Source organism: Coregonus clupeaformis, chromosome 17 (genome assembly GCF_020615455.1).
Source record: "Coregonus clupeaformis isolate EN_2021a chromosome 17, ASM2061545v1, whole genome shotgun sequence".
Taxonomy (NCBI): domain Eukaryota; kingdom Metazoa; phylum Chordata; class Actinopteri; order Salmoniformes; family Salmonidae; genus Coregonus; species Coregonus clupeaformis.
In genome coordinates, this window is record NC_059208.1 from 21530154 (window position 1) to 21552354 (window position 22201).

General features: G+C 45.9%; 2 protein-coding genes across 3 annotated transcripts in view; one reads left to right on the forward strand and one right to left on the reverse strand.

Moving 5' to 3' along the window:
- The window catches only part of LOC121586076 (MDM2 binding protein), a 36443-nt gene extending 25842 nt beyond the window's left edge, over positions 1–10601 (forward strand). Inside the window, exons 18-22 of the mRNA XM_041902532.2 lie at positions 1363–1626; positions 6471–6744; positions 7747–7860; positions 9927–9992; positions 10168–10601. Of these exons, the coding sequence (XP_041758466.2) occupies positions 1363–1626; positions 6471–6744; positions 7747–7860; positions 9927–9992; positions 10168–10203 (754 nt within the window). The 3' untranslated portion in view covers positions 10204–10601. The remainder of the gene's footprint in view (positions 1–1362; positions 1627–6470; positions 6745–7746; positions 7861–9926; positions 9993–10167) is intronic.
- Positions 10602–14849: 4248 nt separating this feature from the next.
- The window catches only part of LOC121586077 (beta-1-syntrophin-like), a 44740-nt gene continuing 37388 nt past the window's right edge, over positions 14850–22201 (reverse strand). Inside the window, exons 6-7 of one of the 2 annotated variants that reach the window (XM_041902534.2) lie at positions 16035–16249; positions 14850–15596 (exon numbers count right to left, since the gene is read on the reverse strand). In XM_041902534.2, the coding sequence (XP_041758468.1) occupies positions 15507–15596; positions 16035–16249 (305 nt within the window). In that variant the 3' untranslated portion in view covers positions 14850–15506. Of the gene's footprint in view, positions 15600–16034; positions 16250–22201 lie in introns of both variants that reach the window. The other variant, XM_041902533.2, reaches the window with a different exon arrangement.

Below are 22201 nucleotides of genomic sequence, written 5' to 3' on the forward strand. Positions count from 1 at the left end.
TATACATACAGTAACCCTACCACTACCATGGAATAAAGGTTCATCTACACATAAACCTATTTGTCTCTTAGGGTAGAGTACTTACAGTATCTCTAATCACCTGAGGGCCTGACGACACAACTAGCTCCAGGACATGTACTTGTGTAGTGTAAAGAGACTGATCTAGATTCAACTCTCTCTTTGAGATGTCTCCCACATTACCTCCTGAGGTTGACATCTACACCACATACCCCCTCTGAGTGGTACAGTGTACAGACAACGGTTCTCCCACACCACATGTCCCTGCAAGAATTACCTTAATACCTGTACAGCGTTTGTGCTCTGTTAGACAAATTGAAAATTAAAGGCTTTTAAAATATCCACACATTTGTGAATCATTGCATTAGTCAAGTGGGCAACACTATGTTCAATATGGTTTAGATGAGAAGCTCCTGTATAGTTTGAATTAGATCCTTATTTTGTTAGTCTATATATTCTATGGTATTTACGGTATATGCTAATAGCTGCACCAACACATGAAGCAGGAATGTGGCTTTGGACACACCACATCCACGGCTAGTGTTAACAGGAGGCTCACTGTCAGACCCCTCTGTCTCTGTGTCCTGGCTCACTATAAGACCCCTCTGTCTCTGTGTCCTGGCTCACTATCAGACCCCTCTGTGTCCTGGCTCACTGTCAGACCCTTCTGTCTCTGTGTCCTGGCTCACTATCAGACCCCTCTGTCTCTGTGTCCTGGCTCACTATCAGACCCCTCTGTCTCTGTGTCCTGGCTCACTATCAGACCCCTCTGTCTCTGTGTCCTGGCTCACTATAAGACCCCTCTGTCTCTGTGTCCTGGCTCACTATAAGACCCCTCTGTCTCTGTGTCCTGGCTCACTATAAGACCCCTCTGTCTCTGTGTCCTGGCTCACTATAAGACCCCTCTGTCTCTGTGTCCTGGCTCACTATAAGACCCCTCTGTCTCTGTGTCCTGGCTCACTATAAGACCCCTCTGTCTCTGTGTCCTAGCTCACTATAAGACCCCTCTGTCTCTGTGTCCTGGCTCACTATAAGACCCCTCTGTCTCTGTGTCCTGGCTCACTATAAGACCCCTCTGTCTCTGTGTCCTGGCTCACTATAAGACCCCTCTGTCTCTGTGTCCTAGCTCACTATAAGACCCCTCTGTCTCTGTGTCCTGGCTCACTATCAGCTCTTCTTCTCCCTTGTCAAGTTCTGCCGACTCATGAGAGAGACCCGTCTTGTTCTGATGCTAATTTAGTCCTGATCTTTCAGTTTTTATCTATTATTAACTACTACTTTATTGGCTATCTATCGTCCAGACTTGTCTTTGTTTTGAATCACTAATCTCTTGGCCCTACCCAGGTTCTGTCTGGACGAGCAGGGCCACAAGGCCTTGGACCGGGACCAGGGCTTCGTCCGGCTGCAGTCTCGTCTGATTCGCTACGAGACCCAGACAACCTGCTCCAAGGAGCCTTGTCCCGTCCCCTTTGCCTTAAGCCCTGCCCCCTCGCCGGCCGTGCTGTCTGAACCAGGAAGTGTCCCGGACGGAGAGGCCCTCCTTAACTCTGACCTGCCCAGGATCAAGAGACGATCAAGGGATACAGACGCCATCCACCCCAATAAGAGGTTAGTGAGGTTTGTATGATACTCTGTAGCTCAGTTGGTAGAGCATGGCTCTTGCAACGCCAGGATAGTGGGTTTGATTCCCAGGGCCACCTATACATAAAAAATGCATGCACGCATGACTGTGAGTCACTTTGGATAAAAGCATCCGCTAAATGGCATATTAGGAGCATCGTGTTCTATATAGGCAAAGGTTACGTACATACAACCTGTGGTTTAGAGCAGGTGCTAGAGGTCAACCAATATATTCAACAGAAGATTTTTGCACACTGTTTTAAGCTCCCATTTTTGTTATTGAAACAATGTTTCCAGCCTTAGGTTACCAAAGGTGGAACTAGGCTTGAAACGTTGTAACAATAAACTTCATAGGGGAATAGATTACAGTGTGATAGTCTTCTACTACTAGGTTGAATTGGCCACCCACTATCTCTACTCATGTTACATTTCACCTTGGGATGTTTGCAGGCTCAGTATATTTGTTCATCAAATCCCAGAGTTTACACACAGATAGAACAATGAGACAGATATTTCACCGGATGTAATAATGTGAAGCATCTGCTTGGCTTTTCCACTTACTATCAAATATGGTAGCGAGAGGAAGCCCAGTGGCCGGCAGTGGGAGAAGATGGGGACGAGATGGATTTCAGCCGACATTCTGTACATTTTATCATCGATGAAACATTTAATCTAAATACAGTTTTCTGTTCCCAAAACTAGAATCTGTAACGAACAGAGTGGACTAAGTTTTGTAGACTTTACCCTTTGCCAAAGTTTTTTTTTTAATTGTGTTGTTTAGAAAGAGTGCAAAGGCGAATTGAGTTATTGCACACGCGCACTTCACAAAGTAGGCGTTCCCTAATGGAAATATGTAAATGTGTGCTAGAAACGAGGCAATAGAATTTCGCTAGCTCGTGCTTGGCTCTGCCCACCTCCTTGCTTGTTCTGCCCACTATGACTAATTTGTTCCCATTTGAAACGACGGGCTGTGGTCTATCTTGGTTTAGTTATAAAAGTATTTGGTTTACATGTGGTTTGACTGGACTCCAGTCTGTTCACTAGCGATAATAGAGTCTGTCAGTCACTTCCCTCTGTAGCTGCTCCTTTCTCTTATCTGTTCCCTTTGATCAGAAACAAAAGGAATGATCTGTTCCCTTTGATCAGAAACAACAGGATGTATCTGTTCCCTTTGATCAGAAACAACAGGATGTATCCGTTCCCTTTGATCAGAAACAACAGGATTTCTCTGTTCCCTTTGATCAGAAACAACCAAGTTTCTATGTTCCCTTTGATCAGAAACAACAGGATTTCTCTGTTCCCTTTGATCAGAAACAAAAGGATTTATCTGTTCCCTTTGATCAGAAACAACTGGATTTCTCTGTTCGCTTTGATCAGAAACAACCTGGATTTCTCTGCTCCCTGTGATCAGAAACAACAGGATTTATCCGCTCCCTTTGATCAGAAACAACAGGATTTATCCGCTCCCTTTGATCAGAAACAACTGGATTTCTCTGTTCCCTTTGAACAGAAACAACAGGATTTCTCTTTTCCCTTTGATCAGAAACTACAGGATTTCTCTGTTCCCTTTGATCAGAAACAACAGGATTTCTCTGTTCCCTTTGATCAGAAACAACAGGATGTATCTGTTCCCTTTGATCAGAAACAACCAAGTTTCTCTGTTCCCTTTGATCAGAAACAACAGGATTTCTATGTTCCCTTTGATCAGAAACAACAGGATTTATACGCTCCCTTTGATCAGAAACAACAGGATTTATCCACTCCCTTTGATCAGAAACAACTGGATTTCTCTGTTCCCTTTGATCAGAAACAAAAGGAATTCTCTGTTCCCTTTTGATCAGAAACAACAGGATTTCTCTGTTCCCTTTGATCAGAAACAACAGGATTTATCCGCTCCCTTTGATCAGAAACAACAGGATTTATCCGCTCCCTTTGATCAGAAACAATTGGATTTCTCTGTTCCCTTTGATCAGAAACAAAAGGAATTCTCTGTTCCCTTTTGATCAGAAACAACAGGATTTATCTGTTCCCTTTGATCAGAAACAGCAGGATTTATCTGTTCCCTTTGATCAGAAACAGCAGGATTTATCTGTTCCCTTTGATCAGAAACAACACGGATTTCTCCGCTCCCTTTGATCAGAAACAACAGGATTTATCAGTTCCCTTTGATCAGAAACAACAGGATTCCTCTGTTCCCTTTGATCAGAAACAACAGGATTTATCTGTTCCCTTTGATCAGAAACAACAGGAATTATCTGTTCCCTTTGATCAGAAACAACTGGATTTCTCTGTTCCCTTTGATCAGAAACAACATGATTTATCTGTTCCCTTTGATCAGAAACAACTGGATTTCTCAGTTCGCTTTGATCAGAAACAACTGGATTTCTCTGTTCCCTTTGATCAGAAACAAAATGATTGATATGTTCCCTTTGATCAGAAACAACAGGATTTATCTGTTCCCTTTGATCAGAAACAACAGGATTTATCTGTTCCCTTTAATCAGAAACAACAGGATTGATCTGTTCCATTTGATCAGAAACAACAGGATTTATCTGTTCCCTTTGATCAGAAACAACAGGATTTCTCTGTTCCCTTTGATCAGAAACTACAGGATTTCTCTGTTCCCTTTGATCAGAAACAACAGGATTTATCCGTTCCCTTTGATCAGAAACAACAGGATTTCTCTGTTCCCTTTGATCAGAAACAACAGGATTTCTCTGTTCCCTTTTGATCAGAAACTACAGGATTTCTCTGTTCCCTTTGATCAGAAACAACAGGATTTATCCGTTCCCTTTGATCAGAAACAACAGGATTTCTCTGTTCCCTTTGATCAGAAACAACAGGATTTCTCTGTTCCCTTTTGATCAGAAACTACAGGATTTCTCTGTTCCCTTTGATCAGAAACAACTGGATTTCTCTGTTCCCTTTGATCAGAAACAACAGGATTTCTCTGTTCCCTTTGATCAGAAACAACAGGATTTCTCTGTTCCCTTTGATCAGAAACAACAGGATTTCTCTTATTTTTCTTTCTAGGTCATCAGTGTTTTATCTTGGTTGTTGTTAACATGTCCCCTGTGTTATCGCCAGTCATTCAGTCATGTTCATCTATAGTTCAGTCATACTGACATCTTAACAAGACAACTAGTCCCTAGAGAGTGGCTGTCAGATCTGAGGAAGGGAGATCAGGATTATTTATGTAGCTCCTCCTCAGCATTTTAGAACATCAATAGTTAACATCAAGAGGGTTCAGCTGAAATGGGTTCGCCTAAAGTGGACAGTGTTGGTGAGTTATATGATAGTAGTAGAAAATGCTGTTCCAGTTCTGAGGTATTCACTCTGTCTGAAGAGTACAGATCACTTTTCACCTTGAAAACTTCAAACAAACAAACACACACACACACAGGGAGAGAGGAGGGGGAAAGATTGTTCCCATCTGCAGTTATTCTTCTTTACGGACTGTTAATAGTTTACTGTGACTCTGCAGCACATTCCATTGCTGACTCTTAATGCATATAGATACAGGGTTAATCCCAAATGGCACCCTATTCCCTATATAGTGCACTACTTTTGAACAGGGCCTACAGGGTAGAAGTAGTGCACTAAATTGGGAATAGGGTGCCTGCCATTTGGGAGGCAGAAGCCGTATAGTCCGTGGTCAGCATATTGTCTTTCAAAGTGGAACTGAATGGTATTATTCACACATTGATACCCTTTATATGTAGTTGTTTTATGTGACACCCATTAGTTACTGTGAAATGAGATATTGGTCTGCTGAGGATGGTTTTTATTGCCATGGCGACGTGACCAGCAGATAGAAATGATGGTTTTATTACTCAGGTGATGTGACTAGCAGATAGAAATATTGATGGTTTTATTACTCAGGTGATGTGACCAGCAGATAGAAATGATGGATTTATTACTCAGGTGATGTGACCAGCAGATAGAAATGATGGATTTATTACTCAGGTGATGTGACCAGCAGATAGAAATGATGGATTTATTACTCAGGTGATGTGACCAGCAGATAGAAATGATGGATTTATTACTCAGGTGATGTGACCAGCAGATAGAAATGATGGATTTATTACTCAGGTGATGTGACCAGCAGATAGAAATGATGGATTTATTACTCAGGTGATGTGACCAGCAGATAGAAATGATGGATTTATTACTCAGGTGATGTGACCAGCAGATAGAAATGATGGATTTATTACTCAGGTGATGTGACCAGCAGATAGAAATGATGGATTTATTACTCAGGTGATGTGACCAGCAGATAGAAATGATGGATTTATTACTCAGGTGATGTGACCAGCAGATAGAAATGATGGATTTATTACTCAGGTGATGTGACCAGCAGATAGAAATGATGGATTTATTACTCAGGTGATGTGACCAGCAGATAGAAATGATGGTTTTATTACTCAGGTGATGTGACCAGCAGATAGAAATGATGGTTTTATTACTTAGGTGATGTGACCAGCAGATAGAAATATTGATGGTTTCATTACTCAGGTGATGTGACCAGCAGATAGAAATGATGTTTCCATAATGAATATCAAATGATATAGCCTCATAGCCTTAATGATGTAATATAATGTCAGAAAGCAACAGGATGATGCCTCTCTAAATTACTTTCTAGATTCATATTTTTTAGGAGTTGGCTACTGTATAATTACATAGAGAATAAATATGTTGTCTGTTGCCATGGAATTGAACCTTAATTGATTATGGTGACAGCTGAGGTCATTAGGAGTAGATTCACAGTAGTCTTTCTGGCAGAGATAGTGACACCACTCTGTAAAAAATTATTGTCTGTCTGTATTGTCCAGGCTGGCCAAGTCAGAGAGCAGTGAGTCCCTGGGCTCTGGTAGCAGTGGTACTGATACCCACCCTGCTGTGAGAGCCTTGAGACTGCAGAATACCAGGTCTCAGTCCACCTCCTCTGTCTCAGCCCTGAGACTGGCCCCCCTTGGCCCCCAGGGGCCCGAGAAGCACCACCCTGACCCCCCACAGAGCCACAGAGCCCCCCAGGCCCAGGGACACGGGCAGGGACAGGCAGAGGACAAGGCCAACAAGGAGTCTCGCTCCCAGAAACATGTCCGGGTAAGAGGCCATACTGGCTGATGATGGCTTATTGTATCTGTTGGGGAAATATTTCTGTGTTGTACAGCATGTAGATATTCACATAGATAGACACAGAGTATTTATCTCTATAGACAGACACACATCTACATTTATAGTCTTCCATTAGGTTATGCTGTGCTAAATTGCCATATCATAGCCCCCCACTAGGTAACTACGACATGATGACGCTGCACCAGATCTTTAACGACAACTGTACATTCCTTTCTGTCCTACCATTCTCCACAATGTTAAGCTCCGTGAGATAAGAGTTTCAGTTTCAAGGAACAAGACCTTGAGCTGTTCTGATTACTATGCAAACCCGAGTTTATCAACCACAAGAAGAACGACGTGACCCCATTGAGAAAAATACAGGTTAATTTAGAGCAGGGATGGGCGACTGGCGTCCCCCCTTTTCTAGGCCCGCGGATACATTTTCAAAGACAAAATAAACTCAGTCGGGGTCACAACTTAATGATCCGAGTTAGAATAGTAATTTCAAAATGTGGTTGTGCATCATTGGTTTTTCTCTTGTTATGTCACTCAATTAGCTCATGTCAGATAACATGTTTGAGATTGGTAAGTTAGTCTAGCAGCCAGCTATCTAAACTTCTAGTAAACACGGTCGACTTACCGACCGGGGGGCCCCCATTGATTTTGTTAGTCACTCTCACTCTAATATCATATTAAAAACTGCAAACATTTCTCTCCGCCCCATGGAAAAATTTGTATATTTGCAGGAAATTAAACTTCATTTTCTGTCTGCTGTCGGGGGGGTTGCTAAATCGTTTTGCTTCAAGGTGGGGGTATGGATATGGATGTGGGTACACAGACCCGCGAGCCACTGCGGCCCCCCGTGATAAGTTCAGATTTTTTGTGGCCCCCACCCCCATCAAAGTTGCCCGTCCCTGATTTAGAGAAATGTCAGTGATTCCCATTGATACACACACACACGCAGAGTGTTTTCTGTCATTTCTGTTCTAGATGCTGAAAGAGGTTGTGGCGAAGACGCTGAAGCATCATGGGATCACCAGAGAACATAAGTGCCTTGCCGCCTGCAGTCAAAGACTGTTTGAAATCTCAAAATTCTATCTGAAGGTTTGTCTCCTGTTCCCTTTCTTTGAATTTGACATTTAGCACCAACAGTGAGTTAACGTGAAAACTTCAAGTCCCTTGGCCCCTCTTTGAAAAAGTTTTCAATGATAGAATGACAACTAAGACTGTGTTAGATAGATAGGATTGTTTTGTATTGCCTTGTCCTAAACTTTTAATTTTAATGGTGGTTCTACATTCATATAATTTGCCCTGTTCAACTATGTGCATAGGAGGCACATTCAACATTTTGCAACCGACAACTGCAGTATGTTAATGTTGTGGGACTACTGTCACCCCAGAGACTATAGAGAGATAAGCTGGCTGTCTGTCCTGCCTATAGCAGCTGACTGTAACGTCATCACCCCAGAGACTATAGAGAAAGATGAGCACACTTGACTTGAAGTACATAATAACCTCACTGAGAGATGTACACTGCTCAAAAAAATAAAGGGAACACTTAAACAACACAATGTAACTCCAAGTCAATCACACTTCTGTGAAATAAACTGTCCACTTAGGAAGCAACACTGATTGACAATACATTGCACATGCTGTTGTGCAAATGGAATAGACAACAGGTGGAAATTATAGGCAATTAGCAAGACACCCCCAATAAAGGACTGGTTTTGCAGGTGGTGACCACAGACCACTTCTCAGTTCCTATGCTTCCTGGCTGATGTTTTGGTCACTTTTGAATGCTGGCGGTGCTTTCACTCTAGTGGTAGCATGAGACGGAGTCTACAACCCACACAAGTGGCTCAGGTAGTGCAGCTCATCCAGGAAGGCACATCAATGCGAGCTGTGGCAAGAAGGTTTGCTGTGTCTGTCAGCGTAGTGTCCAGAGCATGGAGGCGCTACCAGGAGACAGGCCAGTACATCAGGAGACGTGGAGGAGGCCGTAGGAGGGCAACAACCCAGCAGCAGGACTGCTACCTCCACCTTTGTGCAAGGAGGAGCAGGAGGAGCACTGCCAGAGCCCTGCAAAATGACCTCCAGCAGGCCACAAATGTGCATGTGTCTGCTCAAACGGTCAGAAACAGACTCCATGAGGGTGGTATGAGGGCCCGACGTCCACAGGTGGGGGTTGTGCTTACAGCCCAACACCGTGCAGGACGTTTGGCATTTGCCAGAGAACACCAAGATTGGCAAATTCGCCACTGGTGCCCTGTGCTCTTCACAGATGAAAGCAGGTTCACACTGAGCACATGTGACAGAGTCTGGAGACGCCGTGGAGAACGTTCTGCTGCCTGCAACATCCTCCAGCATGACCGGTTTGGCGGTGGGTCAGTCATGGTGTGGGGTGGCATTTCTTTGGGGGGCCGCACAGCCCTCCATGTGCTCGCCAGAGGTAGCCTGACTGCCATTAGGTACCGAGATGAGATCCTCAGACCACTTGTGAGACCATATGCTGGTGCGGTTGGCCCTGGGTTCCTCCTAATGCAAGACAATGCTAGACCTCATGTGGCTGGAGTGTGTCAGCAGTTCCTGCAAGAGGAAGGCATTGATGCTATGGACCGCCGTTCCCCAGACCTGAATCCAATTGAACACATCTGGGACATCATGTCTTGCTCCATCCACCAACGCCACGTTGCACCACAGACTGTCCAGGAGTTGGCGGATGCTTTGGTCCAGGTCTAGGAGGAGATCCCTCAGGAGACCATCCGCCACCTCATCAGGAGCATGCCCAGGCGTTGTAGGGAGGTCATACAGGCACGTGGAGGCCACACACACTACTGAGCCTCATTTTGACTTGTTTTAAGGACATTACATCAAAGTTGGATTAGCCTGTAGTGTGGTTTTCCACTTTAATTTTGAGGGTGACTCCAAATCCAGACCTCCATGGGTTGATAAATTTGATTTCCATTGATAATTTTTGTGTGATTTTGTTGTCAGCACATTCAACTGTGTAAAGAAAAAACTATTTAATAAGATTATTTCATTCATTCAGATCTAGGATGTGTTATTTTAGTGTTCACTTTATTTTTTTGAGCAGTGTATAACCAACCTACTCTCAGAGCATGTCAGTTACAGAGACACGCGTGTCACAATGTATTCCTTTTCTCCAAAAGGATCTGAAAACGTCCAGGGGTCTTCATGAGGAAATGAAGAAAGCAGCCAGCAGCAATGCCAAGCAGGTAACCTGTCAACCGTTTATTACATATTTTACCCTCCCCTTACCAAGGCATGCTTTCAATCATGTTCTTCAGAAGTCAAGGGGTATTCAGGTAGAAATTGTTCATGAAGAGTTAGGAAATTGTATGGCTTCCAGCTTTTAAACAGACCCATATGTTTTTATTTATTATCTTGCAGGTCATTGACTGGGTTACCGAGAGGGCCTCTAAGTGAAGAGGGAAGTTGAAGAATCACTAGTGGTTTCAGACTGGTTTTACAGTCACAGCAAACAGCAAGCATCACTGGAATGTAGTTTCACCAGGGAAACATCTGTCAGGATGTGAAAGTGGGATTAGCATTTTTCTTTATCTTTTAAGAACATCATTGACTGTCAGTTCTAGGGCAGCCTTTCATAGTAATTACATTGTTTATTTTTAATGAGTTCTCTTTTATGTTGTTTTAATAGGAAGTTCCAAGAACTGGGAGGTTTGTCTTTTAGATGTGTTTACATGGTTTATTTAACCTGTGTGTATGTCTCTGTTTGTAGTAAAGTATTGGTAGAAATGTAGATATCTGTATTTCTTTTAGTTGTGCCATAGATTTTATGGAACATAATAAAATGGGTTTTGTGATCTTGTGAGCATACTACAACTGTTCTGTGCAGCACAACATTTTCTGTAAGAACACTGTCAGTTTCTATTGACTTAACAATTAGTCTATCTAGGTTCACAGTAGGAACAAATGCAGAGCCAACAGAGAATGTCACTTTGTCTCACATACAGTGGGGAGAACAAGTATTTGATACACTGCCGATTTTGCAGGTTTTCCTACTTACAAAGCATGTAGAGGTCTGTAATTTTTATCATAGGTACACTTCAACTGTGAGAGATGGAATCTAAAACAAAAATCCAGAAAATCACACTGTATGATTTTTAAGTAATTAATTTGCATTTTATTGCATGACATAAGTATTTGATACATCAGAAAAGCAGAACTTAATATTTGGTACAGAAACCTTTGTTTGCAATTACAGAGATCATACGTTTCCTGTAGGTCTTGACCAGGTTTGCACACACTGCAGCAGGGATTTTGGCCCACTCCTCCATACAGACCTTCTCCAGATCCTTCAGGTTTCGGGGCTGTCGCTGGGCAATACGGACTTTCAGCTCCCTCCAAAGATTTTCTATTGGGTTCAGGTCTGGAGACTGGCTAGGGCACTCCAGGACCTTGAGATGCTTCTTACGGAGCAACTCCTAAGTTGCCCTGGCTGTGTGTTTCGGGTCGATGTCATGCTGGAAGACCCAGCCACGACCCATCTTCAATGCTCTTACTGAGGGAAGGAGGTTGTTGGCCAAGATCTCGCGATACATGGCCCCATCCATCCTCCCCTCAATACGGTGCAGTCGTCCTGTCCCCTTTGCAGAAAAGCATCCCCAAAGAATGATGTTTCCACCTCCATGCTTCACGGTTGGGATGGTGTTCTTGGGGTTGTACTCATCCTTCTTTTTCCTCCAAACACGGCGAGTGGAGTTTGGACCAAAAAGCTCTATTTTTGTCTCATCAGACCACATGACCTTCTCCCATTCCTCCTCTGGATCATCCAGATGGTCATTGGCAAACTTCAGACGGGCCTGGACATGCGCTGGCTTGAGCAGGGGGACCTTGCGTGCGCTGCAGGATTTTAGTCCATGGCGGCATGGTGTGTTACTAATGGTTTTCTTTGAGACTGTGGTCCCAGCTCTCTTCAGGTCATTGACCAGGTCCTGCCGTGTAGTTCTGGGCTGATCCTTCACCTTCCTCATGATCATTGATGCCCCATGAGGTGAGATCTTGCATGGAGCCCCAGACCGAGGGTGATTGACCGTCATCTTGAACTTCTTCTATTTTCTAATAATTGTGCCAACAGTTGTTGCCTTCTCACCAAGCTGCTTGCCTATTGTCCTGTAGCCCATCCCAGCCTTGTGCAGGTCTACAATTTTATCCCTGATGTCCTTACACAGCTCTCTGGTCTTGGCCATTGTGGAGAGGTTGGAGTCTGTTTGATTGAGTGTGTGGACAGGTGTCTTTTATACAGGTAACGAGTTCAAACAGGTGCAGTTAATACAGGTAATGAGTGGAGAACAGACGGGCTTCTTAAAGAAAAACTAACATGTCTGTGAGAGCCGGAATTCTTACTGGTTGGTAGGTGATCAAATACTTATGTCATGCAATATAATGCAAATTAATTACTTAAAAATCATACAATGGGATTTTCTGGATTTTGGTTTTAGATTCCGTCTCTCACAGTTGAAGTGTACCTATGATAAAAATTACAGACCTCTACATGCTTTGTAAGTAGGAAAACCTGCAAAATCGGCAGTGTATCAAATACTTGTTCTCCCCACTGTATATGAACAAAACAATGCTTTCAAAATCAGAACTGTACCCCCTCAGTCCTCACTACTCTATACCCCCCTCAGTCCTCACTATTCTATACCCCACCTCAGTCCTCACTATTCTATACCCCCCCCCAGTCCTCACTACTCTATACCCCCCCCCCTCAGTCCTCAGTCCTCAATACTCTATACCCCCCCCCTCAGTCCTCACTACTCTATACCCCCCCCTCAGTCCTCACTACTCTATACCACTCCCCCCTCAGTCCTCACTACTCTATACCCACCCTCAGTCCTCATTACTCTATACCCCCCCAGTCCTCACTACTCTATACCCCCTCAGTCCTCACTACTCTATACCACCCCCCCAGCCCTCACTACTCTATACCCCCCTCAGCCCTCACTACTCTATACCACCCCCCCTCAGTCCTCATTACTCTATACCACACCCCTAAGTCCTCATTACTCTATACCACCCCCCTGAGGGATGTGAGGGGGTAGAGGGTACTGAGAGGGAGTACTGAGGGGTTAGAGGGGAGGTAGAGGGTACTGAGGGATGTAATGGGGTTGTGAGAGGGTAGAGGGATGTGATGGGAGGTAGAGGGTGTAAAGGGCTTGGATGGGATGGAGAAGCCTGCGTGGGTAATGAAGAGTAGAGAGGACAGGGTGGATCGAGAGGTGGTTCTGAGAGGTGAATTGTGAGAGGAGGCACTGACTTGGCAGCGGTCTCCAGCAGTACATTCCTGTCCCACAGGACTGTTGTTCTCTCTCCCTCTCTCTCCCCTGGCCCAGAGCATGAAAGGGGTGATGGAAACTGAACTGCGGGTCGAGACTCTCCACTCTCCCCTGGCCCAGAGCATGAAAGGGATGATGGGAACTGAACGGGGGGTCAAGCCTCTCCTCTGGTTCGCAACCTTGGGACCTGATACATTCTGAGGGGGCTTTGTTTTCTCCACTGGCTCTGGCCTGGGTGCCAGTCTGTTCCTGCTCTACTGCCAAACAACAGACAGGCATCCAGGCTAACAATGCTCCCCTATAGGTGCTCCAAGGCTCCTATTGGGTTTGGTCTCATGATTAATCCCACCACAGGCGACCCAATTAGACTAAAGTAAGGGTTGGACTTAAACAATTATTTTGGGATAACTACCAAGTATTCTATTTTTCATGGTATATACCATCTTCAATATTTAGCTCCCTCTCGGTTAGGTCCTTATCGTAAAAGAGAATCTGTTCTCAATGACTTCAGGCAAAATAAAGAAGTAAATATTAGTACAGAATTACGGAGTTAGGTCTAGGTCCGTCCTCATTAGTAATATTCAAAACCTGCCCCTTCTGTTAAGTCATACTTCACATTTAAAGGCAGGACCAACGACCCTCGGTAATGATAGGGGAGAGTTTGAGTTATTAGTAAAACATGTGCAATTTACTGAGGTGAAATCAGATCAGTGATTTTTACTTATGCAATAAAACAAGCAGGGCGAGTGAGCTTGTCCGAACTTTAACCCTAAACCTAACCCTTAAGCCTAAAACAGCATTTTAACAAATTTAGGACATGAAAAAAGTCCTGACTTTTCTCAATTGTTCTTGTTTTCCTATCTTGTCAGGACATTCTGATGATTTGTCAGGACATTGTGGTCCTGAAAGGTAGGAAAACATGTTTTGTCCTTCTATCCTTGTGGGGACCTAAAATGGATTTCCATTCACAATCCTAACCCCTAACCTTAACCCTAAACCTAATGCCTAACCCTAATTCTAACCCCTAAGCTTAAAATAGCCGTTGTTCTCATGGGGACGTGGGAAATGTCCCCACGAGGGACAATTTTCCTTGTTTTACTATCCTTGTGGGGACCATTGGGGATTTTATATCCCCACAAGGGTAGAAGAACCAAACCACACACACACACACACACACACACTTGCTTACACACACAACATATTCCTAGAAACGGCCAGGCCGCTGAGAGACAGAGCCCTCAGGACACAACAAAGGCCACACTAATTGCTGATTAATTTGGGAACTCCAGCAGTTCTCTGATTTATATAAAATTGACATTCAAAAAGTCTATCAATGCCCTTTGTATTTGAATAGATGGGCTAAGTTATGGCTTCAAGCTGTGGACGGTGGCTCTGAACAGCTCTGACGCTGAACAACAGGTTGTGTGTGAGTGGCTTGGATGCCTGCTCGTTACTCAGTGGCATGTAAACACCAATCAGGAGGTGTGTTGTGCTTATTTGGTTAACTTTGCTGAGCTAGTCTAGTCTAGTCTATTCTAGTCTATTCTATGGAATGGGCCATCCCAAGTTGCAGTGTTTTGACATTTTAGTTGTCATATTGCATTCATTCAACCCATTCCTCCACAAGTGAAGACAGTGTTTGGAAAGAGACTTGAACACATTTTAGAGTGTGTGGGATGTGGTGATGTTGCTTTGGTTTGTTCTTGTTGAGGAAATGCAGTGAATAGCAGTTGGACCACAAGAACAACCTGAAATACAAAGAGAATCCAGAGATTTCTTTAAATATGTAATTTATGTGCATCATTAACGGAGTTAAAATAAAACTAAGCCTTGAATCATAATAGCTGCCAAAGGCGTAGGACAATTCTAAATTTCAAGCAGCCTTTACAGAGCTTTTTCACCGTAACTTTTTAATTTAAGTAAACAGTAATCGCTGAATTATTTGCAGACAGAGATTGCCAAACAAAGGATTAGCGTAGAATGGATGGATGCTAGATTGATAATACTTCCAGTATCTTTTTAGTACCAAAACAATAGATTAGTGTTCTTCTACAGCTTAACAACGATTTTAACAAAACAATTTATTCTGCTGTAACTGATCTTTTACACTCTCACTGTGTATATGATGTCATCGGTAATGCATGTGTTTCTATAAATATACAAATCAACTAGTTAAAGTTTTTGAAACATGATCCATTCATTTTGAGCTGTTTGTGTAGACTTTGAATCAGGGTAGATCCTGTGTCTAGTTCACTGAACATCAGTCCTTGTTCTTCTTCAGTCATAGTTCAGTTATAAGCCATGTCCTTCTCTGTGCTGTACACTCCACTGTGGAACTATGGGACACTCCACTGTGGAATTCTGGAACACTCCAATCTAGAACTCTGGAACAGTTCAGTCCTTGTGGTCCGTCAGTGGTAAACAGAACCTCTATGCTACCAGGCCAAGTCTGGCGATCTTTGCTGAGAGGAATGAGTGGAGGATGAAGACGATAGGCTTTGGGCACGAGTGGAGGTCCAGCTGCTGAACATAGAACAGAGAGAATGTTAGATGTTACATTACAGTTCCATGAGTTCTAATGGTGAGTTCTATTCTATTACAGTTGTAGTGTTCTGAGAGCAGAACATGTCTGAACAGAGTCCTTTTCATAAACAGCAGAGGGACTTGCAGGACAGTGTTTCAGTATGCCCATGTATGACTCAGTTCCTGTTTAACGTATAGGGGATTCTGTGGAAACTTTTCCATCTTTCCTTGTTTGTGTTCAGTTGCCTGAATAGAGCTGTAGAGCAACGCCAATGAAATATGAGTCAACTGGGTTTTTTATTCTTAAGGGAATACGGTCTCATGTACTGTCATCAACAAACAGAGACGGTTGTTAAGAGTGGTCCTGTCCCTAGTAGAAACAATGGTCCTTTCATGTCCTTGGTTCTTGTTAAAAAAAAAAAAAAAAACACTTACAATTTCACCCTCTTTTCCACTGAAATCCAGGAAGAGCACTCTGACCCCGTCATCAGAGGACATCTTGAGGCGTTCGAAGGGGTAGCAGAGCAGAGGTTTGGCTTGGTTCTGGTTTCCCTGGTCCACCTGGTCCTCCCCCTGCTGCTCAGCCAGGACAGAGAAGCCCTGCTCGTAGTGGATCACCAGCCTGCACTCCTGGCCCTTGTACATGCAGCCTGTAACAGGACAAACAGCATGGGTAACTCCTGGCCCTTGTACATACAGCCTGTAACAGGACAAACAGCATGGGTAACTCCTGGCCCTTGTACATACAGCTTGTAACAGGACAAACAGCATGGGTAACTCCTGGCCCTTGTACATACAGCCTGTAACAGGACAAACAGCATGGGTAACTCCTGGCCCTTGTACATACAGCCTGTAACAGGACAAACAGCATGGGTAACTCCTGGCCCTTGTACATACAGGACAAACAGCATGGGTAACTCCTGGCCCTTGTACATACAGCCTGTAACAGGACAAACAGCATGGGTAACTCCTGGCCCTTGTACATACAGCCTGTAACAGGACAAACAGCATGGGTAACTCCTGGCCCTTGTACATACAGCCTGTAACAGGACAAACAGCATGGGTAACTCCTGGCCCTTGTACATACAGCTTGTAACAGGACAACATACTGCTCGTGAATAAAGTTCCACTAACCTTTCTGTATTTTTGAAACTGTATACATGTACGAAATGAAAGGGGGAGATAGAGAAGTGGTAGGAATAGTAGGAGGACGCAGGAATCGGACCCCGGTCTCCGGACTTGCAATATACAGTATGTACTTGTGCTGGGAGTGCTACTACTAGACCACAATAAGCTCTGTACAGCTACGTCATTCCTGAACCTTGTACATCCAGCCTGTAATGGGACAACAGCTGGGTGAAAACCAGGCCCTGTCCTGGCTGTATATTAGGACTTACAGCATCTACTGCTGCTTGGTGGTAGTGGGCGGAACACTTTTGTTCTGGAGCAGATGTCGGGCATTTGTTAAATCCAGATAAGTGATTTGGCTTGTCATCGCACTTAGACAAAAAATAGACAACGGCTGTATTTCACATTTGTTGTTTTTCTAATCAATCCCTATTAAATTAATCTCCAGCTCATAAGAAAAAAAACTATAATTTATGACTCTGCCTTGCCTATAGATGTTTTTTAATATATAATGTTGTACTCTTTGAAAGTATAACGACACAGGATGAGACCCAGATGCAGACACAGGAGGTAGATGGTTCGAGTCTCTGATATTTATTAATAGACAAGAGGCAGGTTGAGGACAGGCACAAGTTCGTAAACTAGGTCAGAGTCAGATAGGTACAGGACGGCTGGCAGGCTCAGGGTCAGGGCAGGCAGAAATGGTCGGAACCGGGAGGACTAGAAAACAGGGGCTGGAAAAACAGGAGCACGGAAAAACCGCTGGTAGGCTTGACGAGACAAGACGAACTGGCAACAGACAAACAGAAAACACTGGTATAAATACACAAGGGATAATGGGGAACAAATGGGAGACACCTGGTGGGGGGATGGAGACAAACACAAGACAGGTGAAACAGATCAGGGTGTGACAAAAAGTCTGATTCCTAGTCTGTCCCATATACAATACACTGATCTGTGTGTCAGATATGTTGATTCCCATGCTGTCAGTCCCAGCCCTCGGAATTGCTCCATGCTCATCAGACATGATCTCCTGTACTGAGAGCAGGACGTACCATCTCTGTTGTGTCAGTGTCAACGAGCTACTTCTGCAACTACTTTACATTTGTTCCAGTAAAGCTCTGCAAATCACTCTAAGGCTTGTGTGACTCCAGGACCTTGAGATGCTTCTTACGGAGCCACTCCTTAGTTGCCCTGGCCGTGTGTTTCTGTCATGAACCCTGCATCCTGAGTCGGTTCCTGCCTGTGTTGTCATTTTTCTGCTCGGAATCTCCAGTTTCCTGAGGGTTCTGGAACGCTCCCTGCCTGGTTGCCGGGCGACGTGGCTAGGCGGGAGCTCTCCTGATTAACCGCACCTGCATCCCATCAGCGATCTGCACACCTGGTCCTGATCATCACCCTTTTTAAGCTCTGACCTGACATCCATTCCCTGCCGGATCGTTAGCCATGAACAGTATGTTTGTCAGTGTATCAGCCTTGGAGCTTCTAGCGTTAATTTTGTTGTTTTGCACCTTGTTGGCTTGCTGTGTACTTACCTCCGTTTTGTTCTATCTGCAGTCACTCACCCGGAACCTTCACCCAACCCCTGCCTGGTGGTCGGCGGCTGCCGAGCCATTATTGGACCTGCCACTGCACCCCCACCAACTCATCACCGTCGCCCGCTCTGTTCCCTGGATTATTCAGCATCGCTTTTGAATCTGTTAAATAAACACTCACCTTCGTTTCAACTCACCTTGTCCTGGTCTGCTTCTGGGTTCTGGCTTTGTAACCCGTGACAGAACGATCCGGCCAGTAATGAACCCAGCGGACCTGGACTCTGTTCGCCATGCCATTACCCATCAGGAGAAGATGTTGGGACAACATAGCACGGCACTACAGGAGATAGCGTTGTCAGTTCGGAACCTTTCTACCAGTCTGACGAAGATCCAGGCCCAGCTCAGTTTGCCGGTGGAGAATCCACTACCGGTTTCACCCATCTCGCCTGCCGCTTCTGGAGCTGTGTCCTTCCGTGAGCCCAAGGTTCCGACGCCGGATAAATATGAGGGGGAGCTGGGAAGATGCCGTTCTTTCCTTATGCAGTGTGGCTTAGTGTTCGATCTACAGCCCTACTCTTATGCCACAGACAAGGCTAGGATAGCCTTTGTTATTGAGTTGCTGCGTGGTCGAGCGCTGGAGTGGGCTTCAGCCGTTTGGGAACGACAGGACACCTGCATGGCTTCATACCAGGAGTTCACGGCCGAGATGAGGAAGCTATTCGACCATTCCGTCCGAGGTATGGACGCAGCTAGGCGCCTGTTTTCGCTTCGCCAAGGAACTCGCAGCGTTGCCGACTTCGTGATCGAGTTCAGGACGTTGGCTGTGGAGAGTGGGTGGAATGAGGAGTCTCTGCAAGCGGCCTTTTACCAGGGCCTGTCGGAGCAGCTCAAGGATGAGTTGATCTCCTATCCGGAGCCTAGTGACCTGGACAGCTTGGTAGCCTTGTCTATTCGGGTGGATAACCGAGTTCGAGAGCGAAGGAGGGAGAAGCAATGGGGCCCGTCCAATCGATCAGCTTCTCAGTTCCCAGTCGGGTCGGGGGGTGGACCAGAATACGTCGATCATTGTCCACCACACAGGATTAGTGGAGAGGTCCTGCCTCCCGATTCTGAACCCATGCAAGTGGGGCGGCACGGGTTAACCAAGGAGGAGCGCCAACATAGACGTAAGACCAACTGCTGCCTCTACTGTGGTAGTTCGGGACATTACATCTCCACTTGTTCCCGGCGGTCGTCAAACTGCTCGGCTCGCTAAAGTTGGGAGGACTTTTAGCGAGCCAGTTTCAACCTCTCAATACCTCTGTCAGACCCCGTTTCCCGGCTACCCTCATGAACAGGAATCAGAGCTTAGCGATTAACGCTTTTGTCGATTCAGGTGCCGATGGAAGCTTTATTGATGCCGAAGTGGTGGAACAGCTGGGGCTTTCCAAGGAGCAATTACCGGAAGCCATTGAAGCTACCACTCTAAACGGCAGTAGTCTGGCACGTATCACGATGAGGACTGAACCGGTTAAGATGCTGTTGTCAGGGAATCATTCTGAGGTGATCTCATTCTTCATTCTGCCTTCGTCCCATGTTCCTCTGGTCCTTGGATACCCCTGGCTGAAAGAACACAATCCCACGTTCGATTGGGTGACTGGCAAGGTAACTAGTTGGAGCCTTGATTGTCATGCTAACTGTCTCAAGACTGCCTGTTCCCATTCGGTTCCCAGTCAGGTGATTGAGGCTAAACCCCCAGATTTGTCCCTGGTTCCCGAGACATATCACGATTTGGGGGAAGTGTTCAGTAAGCAGAGGGCTCTGTCACTCCCTCCCCACCGACCATATGATTGTGCCATCAACCTGTTCCCTGGAGCTGTCTATCCCAAGGGACGGTTATACAGTATCTCCCGACCTGAACGTGAGACTTTGGAGACCTACATCAAGGAGTCCCTAGCTGCTGGTCTCATTCGTCCCTCGTCATCACCCCTGGGGGCAGGATTCTTCTTTGTGGGTAAGAAGGATGGCTCTCTTCGACCGTGTATTGATTATCGGGGGTTGAATGATATCACGGTCAAGAACAAGTATCCCCTGCCCTTGATGAGCTCTGCCTTCGACTCCTTACAGGGTGCTACTGTGTTCACCAAGCTAGACCTACGCAATGCGTATCACCTGGTCCGGATCAGAGAGGGGGACGAGTGGTTGACGGGTTTCAATACACCGATGGGTCACTCGAGTATCAGGTGATGCCGTTTGGACTGACCAATGCTCCAGCTGTATTCCAGAGTATGGTGAATGACGTCCTGAGAGATATGATCGGTCTCTTTGTGTTTGTTTACCTGGATGACATTCTGATCTTCTCGAAGGAACCTTCCAACCACGTCCAGCATGTCCGGCAGGTTCTGCAGCGATTGTTGGAGAATCGCCTGTTCGTGAAGGCCGAGAAGTGCGAATTTCACGCCCACACTACATCCTTCCTCGGGTACATCATCTCCAGGGGAGAGATTAGGATGGACCAGGAGAAGGTTAGGGCGGTTCTGGAATGGGCCCAGCCCGGTACGAGATTGCAGCTCCAGAGGTTTCTGGGGTTTGCGAATTTCTACCGCAGATTCATCCGGGATTACAGCCGTGTGGCCGCTCCGTTAACTGCCCTGACTTCCAGTACCAGGACCTTCAATTGGAATCCGGAGGCGGATCGAGCGTTCCTGGATTTGAAGAGGCGATTCACCAACGCACCGATTCTCTCTCAACCTGACACGGCCCGTCAGTTCGTCGTTGAAGTGGATGCGTCTGATGTGGGGGTTGGCGCCATCCTGTCCCAGCGATGCTCCACTGACGGTAAACTCCATCCCTGCGCCTACTACTCTCGTCGTCTTTCGTCTGCGGAGAGGAACTACGATGTGGGTAACCGGGAGCTTCTCGCGGTGAAGCTTGCCTTGGAGGAGTGGCGCCACTGGATGGAGGGGGCGGAGCAACCGTTTATTGTCTGGACTGACCACAAGAATCTTGCTTACGTGCAATCGGCTAGACATCTCAACTCCCGTCAGGCCAGGTGGTCTTTGTTTTTCGGACGCTTTAATTTTTCCCTGACGTTCCGACCTGGATCTAAGAACGGCAAGGCGGACGCCTTGTCCCGGATGTTCTCCAAGACGGAAGAGAGTGGGGCCAAGACCGAGACGATTCTTCCCCGGAACTGTGTCGTGGGAGCAGTTATGTGGAAGATTGAGGAGGAGGTTATGGCGACCCTTCGGACGCAGCCCGGTCCCGGTAACGGTCCACCCGGTCGGTTGTTTGTGCCTGAGTCGGTTCGTTCTGCTGTCCTCCAATTGTCCCACGCCAGCAAGATGGCTTGTCACCCTGGCGTGGCTCGGACGATGGCGTTACTTCGCAGACGATTTTGGTGGCCTGCCATGGGAGTGGCGCAGTGGTCTAAGGCACTGCATCGCAGTGCTAACTGTGCCACTAGAGATCCTGGTTCGAATCCAGGCTCTGTCGCAGCCGGCCGCGACCGGGAGACTCATGGGCGGCGCACAATTGGCCCAGCGTCGTCCAGGGTAGGGGAGGGAATGGCCGGCAGGGATGTAGCTCAGTTGATAGAGCATGGCGTTTGCAACGCCAGGGTTGTGGGTTCATTTCCCACGGGGGGCCAGTATAAAAAAATATGTATTCACTAACTGTAAGTCGCTCTGGATAAGAGCGTCTGCTAAATGACTAAAATGTAAATGTAAATGTGAGAGGATACTCGGAGGTTTGTTGCTGCCTGTCCAGTGTGTGCGCAGAATAAGAGTGCCAATCGGCCCAGCTCTGGACTACTTCACCCCCTCCCTATTCCCCGGCGACCATGGTCGCATCTGGCCCTGGACTTTGTCACTGGGTTGCCCTCTTCTGAGGGGAACACGGTCGTTCTGACTATCGTGGACAGATTCAGCAAGTTCGCCCACTTTGTGCCCATTTCCAAGC